We start from the raw sequence: 16,908 nt of genomic DNA on the forward strand, positions 1-16,908 counted from the left end.
TCAGCCTCCTTTCTCCTTGTTTACGTTAACGGTGTTCTTGCTAAACCAGATCCTTCTGATCTCCCTCACTACTTTAGGCTAGTGGAAGCAACAGAAGGACTTGCTGAACGTATACATTGTTCCTGAGGCATGGGGCTTTGGAGGAACAGTTACCACAATTGACCCCTTGTGGAGAAGGAGGCCTTTGAAAATTTTGAGTTTCCAGGGAGAGCTGTGGGTACCTGGGGATATCTGAGAAGACATTTGTTAATATAGCAATTATTTACTGGGCATCAGCTATGCTCAAAGTACTGAATTTAGAAGTTGCATTTATAGGCACTTAAGATATCGTTCTTAAAGAGACAAAAGCCTGGTAGATGAAGATACTTTTCAACAATGATTATTTCATAGTGTTTGTAGGTGGTATGATTTATATATAAGGCCCAAGGAGTGGACGTGGAAACATTTGGCAGAAGCCAGAGAAGCTTAGGTGGGTGATATTTTCATTTTGAAGAAGTGTTCCAGGAATGGGGTGAGAAGAAGGCAAAGCATTAGTAATAACTGTGAGATAAGACACAGGCCTCTTGTGAGACCCCTAAGTACCTTGGGATGGCTGGCATGTAAGGGCAAAGGTTGAGCTTACCAGGATATAGGGTTGGAGAAACCAGCTGAGGAGAGCCAATTATGACATACTAAGGATTTTGAATTCATTCTGTGGACAAAAGAGAACATTGAAAATTTTTCAGCAGGATTGTATTATCAAATTCTTATTTTAAAAGACAATTTGGGCAGCAGAGGTTTGCATGGAGACTAATTTGAGTACTATTGCAATAATTCATGTAGGGTGAAGGCTTTAATCAAGGCAGAGTGTTAGTGGCTGGGGTCGGAAGTAGGAGGAGATTCTGCAGAAGTAGTGAGGAGGTTGGTGGGAGAGCGAGATGGAAAGAAAGGATAGATTCCAGAAGTTTCAAGAAGGTAGAACTGACAGAACATGGCGGGAGATTTGACGTGGCTGATCAGGAAAAGGAAAGAGGAAAATTTGGAGGAAACATGAGTTCAGTTTCAGATGTTAGACTTTTTAGTCATTGTGGGACTTCCAGCAGGAGATTTTTCATAGACACCCAAATATTTGAGAGAATTACTCAGGAAGTTCATTTGTAAAGGTGGTTGATACAAGCAACTTTCAGCTTGTGGTACCTGGGAGGCTCAGCCAATTAAGCAACCAACTCTTGGTTTTGGTTCAGGTCATGATCTCATGGTTTGTGAGTTTGAGCCCCATGTTGGGCTCTATGCTGACAGTGCAGACCCTGCTTGGGATTCTCTCTCTCCCTCTCTCTCTGCCCCTCCTCCACTCACACTTTCTCTGTCTCAAAATGAATAAATAAACTTTAAAAAAAACAAGGAATCTTCAGCACAGAGCACCTTGAATCCTTGATTTTAACGAGTTTTTCAGTGTTTACTTCAACAAACCACCTCCACTCTCACGTCTGGATCTTTTCTTCTTTTTTGTTAAAGTTTATTTATTTTTGAGAGAGGGAGGGGGAGACAAAGAGGGGGGCAGAGAGAGAGGGAGAGAAAGAATCCCAAGTAGGATCCACGCTGTCAACATAGAGCCTTATGTGGTGCTCGATCTCACGAATTGCAAGATCATGACCTGAGCTGAAACCAAGAGTGGGACACTTAACCAAACTGAGCCACTCAGGTGCCCCTTATGTCTGGATCTTAACATCATCTTCATCTGCTCTAAATTGGAAGAATTAAAGTCCAAGATGGCAGTTTGAGCACTGGTTCCTTCTGTGTTCCAGTTCCCTATTGCTTTATAGCCATATCTTTTCTTTTGGGTCACTGAGACTTCACATCCCTTTACTTCTCCTTTTACTCCTGGTTCATTGAAACATTGTACTATCATTTCTTTTTCTAACTAGTCTAGATCATAAAGTCCGAATCATTTGCTCTTTAGTACATGCAATGCATTCATTCCCTTGCTTTCTGATGCACATATTCTGTAAATTCTCAGTGTTGGATCTGGGCTACTAAGTGCTAAATGGAAGCACAAAATATATGGACAGGAAAAACCACAACTGTGTGGATTCCAGTAGGTCATCCCTCAGCACCTCTGTCTCTGGCCAGGTTTCTCTTCAAAAACCTGTAGCATAGTCCCAGCTTTCACCACCTTCTTCATGCCTTTTTCCACAATGACACCTTGCTTCACAACTCAGTTAACAGATGGTCTTACTCTTTATTTTTAAGACAAAATTGAAGGCATCATGTCTGATTCCTTCAGTGATCCAAACCTGCACCTTCAAACTTATACATGCCTGCATTTATACCTCCTTTCCTGTGGCCACAGAGGAGGAAATAATGCAAAGATGTTAGTATTCAAAGGTCATTCTGTGTTCACCTGATCGTTATTATTTCAATTATCCTTTTTTTCTCCTTTACATTAATCTATGTTGGCATTTACCTTCTACATGCTCAAGTGACCCTTATCTTTGAAAAGTAAAAAAAAAAACCCTCATTTTAACCTTTATTCCTCTGTAGCTGCCAGTCCCTTCTCCAGATATGACAGGTCAGTGAATGCTTATGATGTTCCAACTTCAACACTGCTTTGGACCTGGTAATTCTTTGTTGTTGGGGCTGTCCTATGCATTGTAGGATGCCTAGCAGCACCCCTGGCCTTTGCTAATTAGATGACAGCAATACTTCCCCTTACCCAGTTATGACAACCAAAAATGTCTGTAAATCTCTGTTGTGGGGGAGGGGCAAAATTGTTCCAGTTGGGATAAAACTCATAACTCTTTATTTTTATTTATTTTTTTTTTATTTTTTATTTTTTTTATTTATTTTTGGGACAGAGAGAGACAGAGCATGAACGGGGGAGGGGCAGAGAGAGAGGGAGACACAGAATCGGAAACAGGCTCCAGGCTCCGAGCCATCAGCCCAGAGCCTGACGCGGGGCTCGAACTCACGGACCGCGAGATCGTGACCTGGCTGAAGTCGGACGCTTAACCGACTGCGCCACCCAGGCGCCCCCATAACTCTTTAAAAAAAACTTTTTTTAGTGTCTATTTATTTTTGAGAGACAGAGACAGACAGAGCATGAGTGGGGGAGGAGCAGAGAGAGAGGGAGACACAGAATCCGGAGCAGGCTCCTGGCTCTGAGCTGTCAGCACAGAGCCCAACGCGGGGTTGGAACCCACGAACCGTGAGATCATGACCTGAGCTGAAGTTGGATGCTTAATTGACTGAGCCAACCAGGCGCCCCTTAAAAAATTTTTTTTTAACGTTTATTCATTTGTGAGAGGCAGAGAGAGACAGAACATGAGTGGGGGAAGGGCACAGAGAGAGAAAGGAAGACACAGGATCCAAAGCAGGCTCCAGGCTCTGAGCTGTCAGGACAGAGCCCAGCTGGGGCTCAAACTCAGAAACCACGAGATCATGACCTGAGCTGAAGTCGGCTGCCCAACTGACTGAGCCACCCAGGTGCCCCAAAACTGATAGCTCTTATTGTTTGAGTAAGCACGTGCAAAGAGACTCTGACAAGCTGTAACAACATTTTACTAATAGAAGATAATGTAACTGATTTTGCTACTGGACAAAAATATTGTTCTATTAAGTTACTAGGCTGATAGGAAATCTAGTAGTGAACAGAGAGAGAGGGTACAAAAAATGTTTTTTTCTGAATATTCTGGGGAATATTCAGAGTGGACATTGAGAGATTTTGTCACTTTGCAAAACACATACTAATGAATTTCAGTAATTAATTTCATTAGGATCACCTCCTTTTGAAATATGTGTGGTAAGTTAGCAAACTGAATAACTCATTACCATATATGATGGAAGTGTAGTGACAGGATTTGAAGGAAGAAAAGCATGATTCCATATAGAGAAACGTATGCTCTTTGAAGCACAGTTCAACTTGAAATGATGTTAATGATGTTTACATATACCAAGATATTCAAGTTTGTATCTGTTTTGAAAAAAGGGGCTATGAGTTTTGATATAAATTATGGACTGTTGTTCTTTAGGACAGAAAGGAAACTATGATGGTTCCATTAAGCACAGGGAGTGCTTTCTTCATTTCAACACACTCAGCACTGACTGGGGGCTACCATTGGATTCAACTGTCTAGGTTGCTCCCTCATGGTGGGCAACATAGGAAGCTGCGTTAGGAAAGGCAGAATGTCTGTGGTGGGACCAGGAGACAAGGTGATTCCAACATGGCCTTGAGCTCTGTGTTTTATTTCAAAATCTTGTCTGTGTTGTAGAGATTTCTGGAGACTTTTGAGACCTAGTGACATGACACCCTGGAAAGATGTTTTAAATGAATTATTTTAGTTTATTGAATGCTTGCTATGTTTCAAACCCTAGGCAGAATTCAGGGAACTATCTGTAACTTTCCTGTAAGTGTCAGACACAGCGGTGTGATGATGTCAGCGCATCCTGGCTCATAAGAACCAATTTTCCATATTTCTCCCCAGCTCTGTGTTTTGTGACTGTAATCGCCATGGTAGAGGTAGTTATACTAAGGAATAAGGAACCAAAATATGCCACAAATCAGGGCTTTAAAAAAATTATATTCTTTCCAGAGAACTGTTTTACCAGCACACACTAAAGATGGGTCTTCTTTTTTTTCCATTTCAAAGCTGAAACTGAAGTTCAGGAAAGTAATTCCCTAAAGTGAGTTTAACTTTGAAAACTGCATGAGTTTCTGGGAGGCAAGGCACAGTATTAGTATGAGAGAATCCCTTATTTTTCTACTCAAATGGTAGAGTCCAGTTGAGGTTAGGTTTTATTCATAGGGCATTTTGATTTTCCTTTGTTTCTCTTACCTTTCTTACTGAACATAAATGGGTCATGGTTCACAGTCTTTCAGACCTGCATTTTGGTGTAAATTAGAATGTTATTTTTCATCATACTTGGTTTTCTAACAAATATATTATTTGCAAAATATTCCCAGCATTTGATTATTTAACTAACCCCTGTTCTATTACTAATCAGTTCTGTTATCCTCAACAAGTTTTCTCTGCTGTCTAGTATTGGGGATGCCACCAGGGACCTCTAAGGTCAATGCCATTCATTCCAGCATGAAGACCTTTATGCTTTTAACAATAGAGTATTTCCATGTGAAAATATTAACATGGAATATAAGTTCTAAATAAAGTAAGATGAGCCTCAAAAGTGAAGTTTGTTATTTTATGATGAAACGAAGTTTTTATTTTGTTTTGAAAGTTTCAGAACCTGAAGCTGAGGGAATTCTACTGTGAAGGAAACCCTCTGTTCCTGAAGGAGCCAGTTACCACTGTACAACAGGATGATGTCTGGAGTCTACAGGTGAAGCCTTATACCATTTACACAGCTCTTGAAACTAAAGCTATGATTTAAGTTTTAAAGATTTTTCTTTTAAAGCATTCTTGCCAACTGGTAAATGATTACAGCAACCCTAGTCCATTGGCAATGTGGATCCTAGACATAATCTCTTTGACTGGCTTATAGAATCCAATGTAATACTGATATCTAGAGTGACCAAATTTGGAGAAATGGAAACATTTTATTGGATGAAAAGAAAAGAGAGGAAGTTGTTTTCACTTTAACCTTCCAAGTATTTTTTTAGTATTATTTAAAGGGTGTATTTGATTTGTTTTTACCATGGTTTTTGCCTCTTCCTTCCCATTTTCACTTGTCCCTGTTTCTAGTGGATAAATGAATCTGACCCAGAAATCATGTTCACTTTAATCAGACAAATTGATGATATTAAAATATGGAATAGAAAAGCATACTAGAGGACTCTCTTTGTGTGTTTTTTAGTGACAGATGAATTAAGATTGCAGATCTTCCCACAGTTGAGTATGAGTCTCCATCATGAATTTGGACTTCTCAGATTCTAAGTATTTAACAGGAATGAACTAATTTATGATTTAGTCCTCCAATAACCTTAAAAAGTAGTGCCATTATTGCCCCCCTTTTACTGATAAACTGAGATCAGAGTAAGTTAAATAACTTGTCCATGTTCACAGAGCTAGTATGTGTTAGTATGATGATGCCAACCTAAAAGCTGGGCTTCAGACTCCATGCTTGGAAAGCTCCATTGTCTTAGAAAGAGTCTGCTGGAAGGTGAGGGAAAGGGAAACAGGGCTAGTCCCTTTCTGGAGGAGGGTCTGGTTTGTGGACGGGACAGAATGAGCAGTCAACCCAATGTGGCAGTAGTCTCACTGGGATCCCTTGAGGGCAAGAATGTTGCTGTGTGTCCAGCATGAAGATGCAGAGTGAGAGAGCAGTATTTCTTCCCCCTTTTCTAAAACTATAACGACCCAGGAGCACAAGAATTTTATGCAGGCATGTGCGTGCATATGCACACACACACACACACACACACACACACACACGCACAGTTGACCCTTCAACAACATGGCGGTTAGGAGCACAAATCCCCAGGGAGTCAAAAATCCATGCATAAATTTTGATTCCTGCAAAACTTAACTACTAATAGTCTACTGTTGATGGAAGTCTTACCAGTAACATAAAGAGTTGATTTACATATTAACACATAACAAATAGGAGTTAATGTATATATGTATTATGTACTGTATTCTTACAATAAAGTAAGCTAGAGAAAAGTGAAGGTTAAGAAAATCATAAAGAAGAGAAAATACATTTATACTACTATGTTGTATTTATTGAAAAAAAATCATTGGTTTTGAAAAGCAGAGGGACTTAACATTGTGAGTTTTTATAATCAGTGGGGCTTAACTCCTGGAACTTTAAAAATCAGCAGCTTGGGTCTGGGGGAACCAAAGGGTGGTAGAAAACTGGTTCCTTGCCCTTAAAGAGACTGCAGTATAACAAACAGCCCCAATGATATGGCATAGAAGCTGCGGTTTGAAGAACACCAGGGGTATGGGAAAGCTATTTGTTTACTTATCTCAGAGCCTCTGCAGCAGGGGCAGGGATCTTTAGGAGACTTTTCTAAGAACAAAAGAGCTGACAAGCTCTATTTCCCTCCCCCACCCCCTAGCCTAGATACATGGAGACCAGCAGGAACCAGTACAGTGTGAACACTACCTGGCTTGCTAACAGTGTACCCCATACCCATGCAGTTCTGCAGACTCACCCCTCTAGCCCCAGTCTTCCCGGGAGTTTTCCAAAGTGACTACAGGTCCCCTGACACAGTGGACCTACACAAAACTTGCTAACACTGTGCACCCCACCCTCGCATTCTCCTATTGACCCACCCCCACCAACCTGTCCTCCACAGGAGTCCAGAGGTGTGCCACAAGTGTGGCAATGTGCAAGCAGCCCCAGTAGGGGCCAGCACCACTCCAAAGTGACTTCTGTCCCAGGAAGTGTGGAAGATAACCACACATACCAGTTGAACTACAGCTCCAGCAGCAAAAGCCTCCTGGGGGACAACACAGGGAGAGTATCCTGCAGTTTGGTGCAACTGCATCTCTGCCCAAGGCAGCCCCAGATTGGTCCATTAACAACAGGGACCAAACCTTGCCAACAACAGGGAAAGTGAGCCATTGTTGGCAATTCCACTGAAGACAAATGCAGCTCAGCCACAAGAGTAGGGTGCACAAAATATATATAGGAGACACCCTTGAAGCTCCAGATTCTGATGAACACGAGACATTGCACTACAGGGCATCACAGGACATTTCCTTCATAAGGCCATTACCTGCAAGAGCAGGAGACATAGTTGATCTTTCTAACACATAGATACAAAGAGACAAAATGAAAAGACAGAGAAATATGTCCAAAATGAAAGACCAGGACAAAATCATAAGAGAGCTAAACAAAATGGAGATGAGTAATATGCCTGGTAGATAATTTAAATTAATGGTCACAAAGATACTCACTGGGCCTGAGAAAAGAATGGAAGATCTCTGTGAGAACCTCAACAAAGACAAAGAAAATGAAAACCATTTAGAGATGAATTCAAAAGATGAAATTAAAAATACACTAGAGGAAATAGAGAATAGATTACAGGAAGCAGAAGCATGGATCAGTTGACCTGGAGGACAGAGTAATAGAAGGTAAACATGCTGAAGAGGAGAAAGAAAAAAAGATTAGTAAAAATTGAGAATACATTAAGGGGGCTCAGCAACACCACCAAGCATAATAACATTCACATTATAAGGATACCAGAGGAGAAGAGAGAGAAAAGGAGGCAGAAAATATATTTGCAGAAATAATAGCTGAAAACTTCCCAAATCTGGGGAAGGAAACTAGATCCGAATCTAGGCAGCACAGAAAGCCCCCAACAAAATCAGCCCCAGGAGGTCCACACCGAGAGCATTGTAATTAAAATGACAAAAAGTAGTGATAAAGAGAAAATTTTAAAAGCAGCAAGAGAAGAGAAATCAGTTACATAGAAGGGAAACACCATAAATCTATGAGCTGATTTTTCAGCAGAAACTTTGTAGGCTGGAAGGGGGTGGCATGTTATATTCAAGGTGCTGAAAGGGAAAACAACAACAACAAACCTTCCATCAGGAATACTCTATAGGAGAGTTAAAGAGTTTCCCAGGCAAACAAAGGTTAAAGGAATTCATCACCACTAAACCAGTCTTGTAAGAAATGTTAAAGAGGAATTTTGAGTGGAAAGAAAACACTATAATATAAGCAAGAGTAAGAAAGGTAGGATGGATAAAAGCAAAATTAAATATATCTATAAAAATCAAAGGATTCATAAAATCAAAGAATGTGAAGTATGACACTATATACAAAAGACATGGAGGGGAGAGAAGTTATATTTAGTGCTTTTAGAATGGGTTCAAACTTAAGTGACCATCAACCTAATATAGACTGTTATATGCACAACATGTTATATATAAACCTAATGGTAATGACAAAACAAAAAACCAGTAATAGATGCACAAAAAATTTAAAAGACAAAGGAATCTAACACTAAAGAAAGCCTGCAAACCATGAGAGAAGAGAGCAAGAGAAGAAAGGGACAGGGAACAACTACAAAAACAGCTATAAATCAAGTAACAAAATGTCAATAAATACATACCTACCAATAATTAATTTTTTTTCATGTTTATTTATTTATTTTGAGAGAGAGAGAGAGTGTGTGTGCACACAAGTGGGGGAGGGGCAGAGAGAGAGAGAGAGAGAGAGAGAGAGAGAGAGAGACAGAGAGACAGAGAGAGACAGGGAGAGAGAGAATCCCAAGCAGGCTCCACACCATCATCACAGAGCCGGCTGTGGGGCTCAAATTCATGAACCATGAGATCATGACCTGAGTCAAAACCAAGAGTTTGACACTTAATCGATTAAACCATCCAGTTGCCCTGGTAAAGGAATTCAAATATATCACTGAAGAAAGCCAGCAAACCATGAGACAATAGAGGAAGAGAAGAAAGGAACAGAGAAGAACTACACAAACAACCATAAAACAAGTAACAAAATGTCAATAAATACATACCTACCAGCAATAATTCGAATGTAAATGGACTAAACACTCTGATCAAAAGACATAGTGTGTCAGAATGGATTAGAAAGCAAGACCTTTCTATATGCTGCCTACCAGGGACTCATTTTAGACCTAAAGATACATGCAGATTGAAAGTGAAGGTGTGGAAGAACACTTATCATGCAAATCGAAAATAAAGCCAGGGTAGCAATATTTATATCAAACAATATAGACTTTAACACAAAAGTTGTAACAAGTGACAAAGAAGGACACTATATAATAATAATAAAAGGAGCAATGCAAAAAGAAGATATAACAATTGTAAATATTTATGCACCCAATATAAGAGCGCCCAAATATATAAGGCAGCTATTAACAAACATGAAGTAATCAGTAGTAATACGATAATAGGGGGGTAATTTAACATCCCACTTTTATCAATGGACAGATCATCCAAACAGAAAATCAATAAGGAAAGAGAGGCTTTGAATGATACATTGGCCCAGATGGATCTAATAAGAAATATTCAGAACATCCCATCCTAAACAGCAGAATACACGTTCCTTTCAGGTGCACATAGAACATTCTCCAGAATAGATCACATGAGGCCATAAAAGAAGTCTTAAAAAATTAAAAAAAAAATTGAAGTCATATAATGCATCTTTTCCAACCATAATGCTATGGAACTAGAAATCAACTACATTAAAAAATCTAGAAAGAAAACAAATGCATGGATGTTAATGTGCTACTAAACAATGAGTGGATCAACCAAGAAATCAAAGAGGAAATAAAAAAATACATGGAGACAAATGAAAATGAAAACACAATGGTCCAAAATTTGGGGGATGCAGAAAAAGCTGTTCTAAGAGGAAAATTTATGGCAATACAGGCCTATATGAAGAAGCAAGACAAATCTCAAACTAACCTAAAGAAGAAAAAGAAGAACAAACAAAAACAAAACAAAACAAAAAAGAAAAGAAAGAACAAAGCCCCAAGCAGTAGAAGGAAGGAAATAATACAGATTAGAGTAGAAACAATGGAATAGAAACTAAGAAAACCAAAACCAAATAAACAAACAACAATAAAAATACCCATAGAACAGATGAATGAAACCAAGAACTAGTTCTTTGAAAAGATCACCATTGATAAACCTTTAGCCAGATTCATGATGAGAGAGAGAGAGAGAGGGAGACAGAGAGATACAACTCAAAATCAGAAATGAAAGAGAAGAAATAACAAACAGCACAAAAATACAAAGTATTATAAGAGAAGAGTGTGAAAGATTATAGCCAACAAATTAGCCCAAAGGAGATGAATAAATTCCTAGAAACATACCTCCTAAAGCTGAATCAGGAAGAAATAAAAAATTGGAACAGACTGATTACCAGTGATGCAATTGAATCAGTAATCAAAAAACAAACAAACAAACAAAAACCAAAAAAACTCTCAACAAACAAAAGTTCAAATGGCTTCACAGGTGAATTCTACCAAGCATTTAAAGAAGAGTACCTAGTCTCTTCAAACAATCACAAAAAAATAGAAGAGGAAGGAAGGCTTCCAAATTCATTCTATAAGGCCAGCATTACATTGATACCAAAGCCAAATTAAGAAACTACAAAAAAAAGAGAGCTACAGGGCAATATCTCTGATGAACATAGATGCAAAAATCTTCAACAAAATATTAGCAAACAATCCAAAAATACATTAAAAAATTCATTCACCACAATCAAGTGGGATTTATTTCTAGAATGCAAGAGTGGTGCAATATTTGCAAACCAATTAATAGGATACATTACGTCAGCAAGATAAGGAATAAAAACCATATAGTTATTTCAATGGATGCAGAAAAAGCATTTGACAAAGTACAATATCCATCCATGATAAAAAACTCTCAACAAAGTAGGTTTAGAGGGAACATCCCTCAACATAATAAAGGCCATATATGAAAAATTCATAACAGACACCATACTCAATGGGAAAAAACTGACAGCTTTCCCCCTAAGATCAGAAACAAGACAAGGATGTCCTCTCTCACCTCTTTTATTCAACCTGGTACTAGAAGTCCTAGCTGCAGCCAGCAGACAAGAAAAGAAGTAAAAGACATCTGAATTGGTAATGAAGAAGTAAAAGTTTCACTATTTGCAGATGACATGATACTGTATATAGAAAACCCTAAAGACCACCAGTAAGCTGCTATAAATGATAAATGAATTTAGTAAATTCTCAGGATACAAAATCAATATACAGAAATCTGTTGCATTTCTATACACTAATAACAAAGCAGCAGAAATAGAAATTCATTAAATAAACACTTTTATTTATAATTGCACCAAAAATAATAAAATACGTAGGGCAAACTTAACCAAAGAAGTGAAGACCTATACTCTGAAAACTATAGCACATTAATGAAAAAAATTGAAGATGACATAAACAAATGGGAAGATAGTCCATGGTCATGGACTGGGAGAATAAATCTTGTTAAAATAGCCATACTACCCAAAGCAATCTAAAGATTAAATGTAATCCCTATAGAAATACCAACAGCATTTTTCACAGAACATCTTAAAATTCGTATGGAACCATAAAAGACCACAAATAGCCAAAGCAATCTTAAAAAAGGAGAAAAAACTGGAGGAATCTCAATCCCAGATCTCAAGATACACTACAAAGCTATAGTAATCAAAAAGTATGGTACTGGCACAAAAATAGACACATAGATCAATTGAACAGAACCCAGAGTCCAGTAATAAACTCATAATTATATGGTCAACTAATCTACAACAAAAGAGGCAAGAATATGCCATGAGAAAAAGACAAATGGTATTGGGAAAAGTGGATAGTTACATGCAAAAGATTGCAACTGAGTCACATTCTTACACCATTTACAAAAATAAACTGAAAATGGATTAAAGACTTAAATGTGAGACCTGAAACCATAAAAATCTAGAAGAGAGCACAGGCAGTAATTTCTCTGACATTGGCTGTAGCAGCATTTTTCTTGATATTTCTCCTAAGGCAAGGGAAACAAAAGCAAAAATAAACTCTTGGGACTACATCAAAATCCAAAGCTTCTGCACAGCAAAGGAATCAATCAACAAAACAAAAAGACAGTGTACTGAATGAGAGGAGATATATGCAGACAATATATCTGATAAGGGGTTAATATCCAAAAAATGTAAAGAACTTCTATAACTCAACACTGAAACAACAAATAATCCAATTAAAAATGGGCAGAAGACATGAATAAACATTTTCCCAAAGAAGATACACAGAAGGCCAAGAGACACATGAAATGATGTGCTCGACATCACTCATCATCAGGGAAATGCAAATCATAACCACAATGAGATACCACCTCACACCTGTCAGAATGTCTAAAATCAAAAACACCTGAAGCAACATCCGTTGGTGAGGAAGTGGAGAAAAAGGAAAACTGTGCACTGTTGGTGGGAATGCAAACTGGTGCAGCCACTCTGGAAAACAGTATGGAGGTTCCTCAAAAAATTAAAAATAGAATTACCCTATGATCCAGTAATTCCACTAGTGGATATTTACCCAAAGAATACAAAAACACTAAAACAAAAAGATATATGCACCCTACATTTATTGCAGTATTATTTACAATAGCCAAATTATGGATCCATTGATAGATGATAAAAAGATGTGAAATACACACACACACACACACACACACACACACACACACACACACACGTATCTACACACACAGTCGAATATTACTCAGCCTTAAAAAGGAATGAAATCTTGTCATTTGCAACAACATGGATGGATCCAGAGGGCATAATGCTAAGTGAAGTAGGTCAGTCAGAGAAATACTGCATGATTTCACTCATGTGGAATTTAATTAAAAAAATTAACAAAGAAAAATGAGACAAAAAAACCCAAACTCGTAAATATAGAGAACAATCTGGTGGTTGCCAGAGGGGCGGTAGGTGGAGATGGGTGAAATATGGGAAGAAGATTAAGAGTACATTTATTGTGGTGAGCTCTGAGTTATGGATAGAATTGTTGAATTACTATATTGTACACCTGAAAGTAATATAACTGTATGTTATACTGGAATTTAAAATAAATAGGAAGGAAGGAAGGAAGGAGAGGGAGAGGAGAAGGGAGGAGCGGAGAGGAGAGGAAAGGAATCAACATATGACTAGATCCACACAATTCAAACCTGTGTTGTTTAAAAGGGTCAATTGGGGGCACCTGGGTGGCTCAGTCGGTTGAGCGTCAGACTTCAGCTCAGGTCACAATCTCGTGGTCCCTGAGTTCGAGCCCCGCGTCGGGCTCTGGGCTGATGGCTCAGAGCCTGGAGCTTGCTTCCGATTCTGTGTCTCCCTCTCTCTCTGCCCCTCCCCCATTCATGCTCTGTCTCTCTCTGTCTCAAAAATAAATAAACGTTAATAAAAAAAAAATTAAAAGCGTCAATTGTACTTAGTAGGAAAAATGATTTTTACTTATAATATATTAATGATTTGGGTATTTTTAAAAGTATCTCTAAGATTTTTTTCTTAGAAATGTGCCAAATTTATTATACATTTCATATTTGTACTTATTCCTTTTTACTGGATATTTGGGTAATGTTACTGATTTAAACTACTTTAAAAAATATTTTTTAAGAGTTTTAATTTTTTTAGTAACCTCTACAGCAAGTGTGGGGCTTGAACTCATAACCCCTGAGATCAAGAGTCACATGCTCCACCAACTGAGCCATTCAGTTTGTATTTTTTAAAATTAATTAATTAATTTATTTTGGGGAGTGGGGGAGGGACAGAGCAGAAGGGAGAGGGAATCCCAAGTAGACTCAGCACTGTCTCCACAAATCATGAGATCATGACCTGAGACGAAATCGAGTCAGATGCTTAACCAAACTGAGCCACCTAGGTGCCCATGAGGTGCCCTGATTTAAGTACTTTATCTGTCAAAGAATTGTAGCGCTTTGATTTAGGCTATGCCTTGGTTAGGATTTTATTTTTAAGCTTATTTATTTATTTTGAGAGAGAGAGAGAGAGAGAAGAGAGGAGAGAGGGAGAGGAGAGAGAGTGCCAAGCAGGTTCCGTGCTGTCAGTGCAGAGCCCAATGCCGGGCTCAATCTCACGACCTGTGAGATCATGACCTGAGCCAAAATCAAGAGTCGGAGACCCAACTAATTGAGCTACCCAGGCACCTCTATTTTTTTTTTTTTAATTTTTAGAGACAGAGAGTGCACAAGTTGGGAGAGAGACCTTTATTTTTATTTATTTATTTATTTATTTATTTATTTATTTATTTATTATTATTTTTTTAATAGAGAGACCTTTATTTTTTTTTTTCCAACGTTTTTTTTTTTTTTATTTATTTTTGGGACAGAGAGAGACAGAGCATGAACGGGGGAGGGGCAGAGAGAGAGGGAGACACAGAATCGGAAACAGGCTCCAGGCTCCGAGCCATCGGCCCAGAGCCTGACGCGGGGCTCGAACTCACGGACCGCGAGATCGTGACCTGGCTGAAGTCGGACGCTCAACCGACTGCGCCACCCAGGCGCCCCGAGAGACCTTTATTTTTAAGAGATGTCCTAAAAAATACTGTTGGTCATGCCGATAGTATCTTACTTTATATATACTAGCAGTTCCAAGTAATAACTTTATATTTCAGTGGTATATGTTATTCTTCCAAAGTAACATATTGGCAGCAAGTAGGAGAATAATATAATTAATGGGTAATATAAGAGTTATCAAGAGACATATCAAGTGCAACAAACATGTTTGGTTCCAGAAATCATAAATGGAAAAAGTGAACTGTATGAATTGTGACCTTTTTATAGGTCCCATGTATTCCAACAAATTTTTCTACCATCTGCTGTTTTGGGGAGTGAATCCTCGTTTATTAGTTTTCTGCTTTATAGTGAGACCTAGCCTTTGAGTTCTGGTAGCTAAAAACTTAACCTCTAAAATCATTATTTCACTCTGAATCACACACTATGCTGTGTGTAAGTAGTTAAAGAAAAGGTGATAATAGGCATCTAATTTAGAAGTCCTGGTAATATTAGTGTGAAAGAGTAATTCTTTCAGAAAGGATAATCTTTTTATGTCACCATTCAGGAAAAAGAGCTAAAATGAGTAGGAGGTTATTCTGCTGAAGGATCAGACAGTTAGGGAGACTGTACATAAAGGCAGCTTTCTCAGTTTCTCAGATGCTTGTTAGGTGGAATGGACAGAGTAATAAGGAACAGGGAGACAGCAATTTATAGGATTTTGTTGTTATTTTTTAAGATTTTAATTGGGCACATGAGTGAAGATTATGTATGTACATATGTATGTATGTATTTCCAAAGATTCCTGTTAGAGCCTGTTGTGGACCATTTTAACACCAGTGGGAAATCTTTCACTTTGGCCAGAAAAAAACAGTTCCATAAATTATTAAAATTCATGCAATGTTTGTGGAACATTTATACAGGGCTTCCATGCTACCAGCACAAGAGGCTCAGTTAGCAGAGTAAATCAAATATTTGTTTTATTTGCTTGCTCAGTGAAGATTTGATTTTATGTATTATATAGTATTTTACTGTAAAATGACGACGTTGTTGATGGTCATGGCAAAAGCCAGCTTATATTTTCTAGCCACCCTTTTGTTATTTAATATTATAATTACTACCAAAAGTTAAGTTTCTGGACATGGCTGTGTGGATAGGTTTAATACAGATTGAATTCAGACATTTGGGTAATAGAAATCAGTGCTCTTTGCTAATATGACTATTCAGGTACTCACTGAAGTAGGTAACTTAGACCAGTGCATCTTAAAGTTGAACAGGCATACTGATTACCTGGAGAAACTTGTTAAATTGCAGATTCTGATCCAGTAGGTCTGGAATGTAGCTGGAAGTCTGAATTTCTAATAGGTTTCCAGATGATGCAGATTCTGGTCCTTGAGTCACAGTTTAAGTTCTAAGGATTTAGACATTAGTAAATATGACAGACTCAGTTATTGAGTCCAGTATGAATATTTGCACAGTCCTTGCTGCTTATAATGAGAGGTATAAAATTTGAACCTAAACTTTAATAATGTAATTTTTTTAATCTTGGATTTATCTTTAAAAAAATTATTATTGTTTTTATTTTGAGAGAGAGAAAGAGAGCAGGTGTGAGTTGGGGAGGAGCAGAGAGAGAGGGAGCGAGAATTCCAAGCAGGCTCCATGCTGTCAGTGCATAGCCTGACACAGGGCTCTGTCTTACGAACTGTAAGATCATGACCTGAACCAAAACCAAGAGTTGGATGCTTAACTGACTGAGCCACAGGCACCCCAATTATGTAAATTTTTAATAATTTGGATTCCTCTATGTAAGAGACATAGAAATATTAAGATGGAAGTAACTTCCTTCCTTCCTTCCTTCCTTCCTTCCTTCCTTCCTTCCTTCCTTCCTTCCTTCCTTTATTTATTTATTTATGTATGTATGTATGTTTATTCCTGAGAGAGAGACAGAGACAGAGAGAGAGAGAGAGAGAGAGAGAGAGAG

General features: G+C 38.2%; 1 protein-coding gene across 1 annotated transcript in view; it reads left to right on the forward strand.

The window, feature by feature from the left end:
• The window catches only part of LRRC69 (leucine rich repeat containing 69), a 79,150-nt gene that overhangs the window by 51,478 nt on the left and 10,764 nt on the right, over positions 1 to 16,908 (forward strand). The window contains exon 6 of the mRNA XM_058698527.1: positions 5,212 to 5,313. Coding sequence (XP_058554510.1) covers positions 5,212 to 5,313 — 102 coding nt within the window. The remainder of the gene's footprint in view (positions 1 to 5,211; positions 5,314 to 16,908) is intronic.

This window comes from Neofelis nebulosa, chromosome 14 (genome assembly GCF_028018385.1).
Source record: "Neofelis nebulosa isolate mNeoNeb1 chromosome 14, mNeoNeb1.pri, whole genome shotgun sequence".
Taxonomy (NCBI): Eukaryota; Metazoa; Chordata; class Mammalia; order Carnivora; family Felidae; genus Neofelis; species Neofelis nebulosa.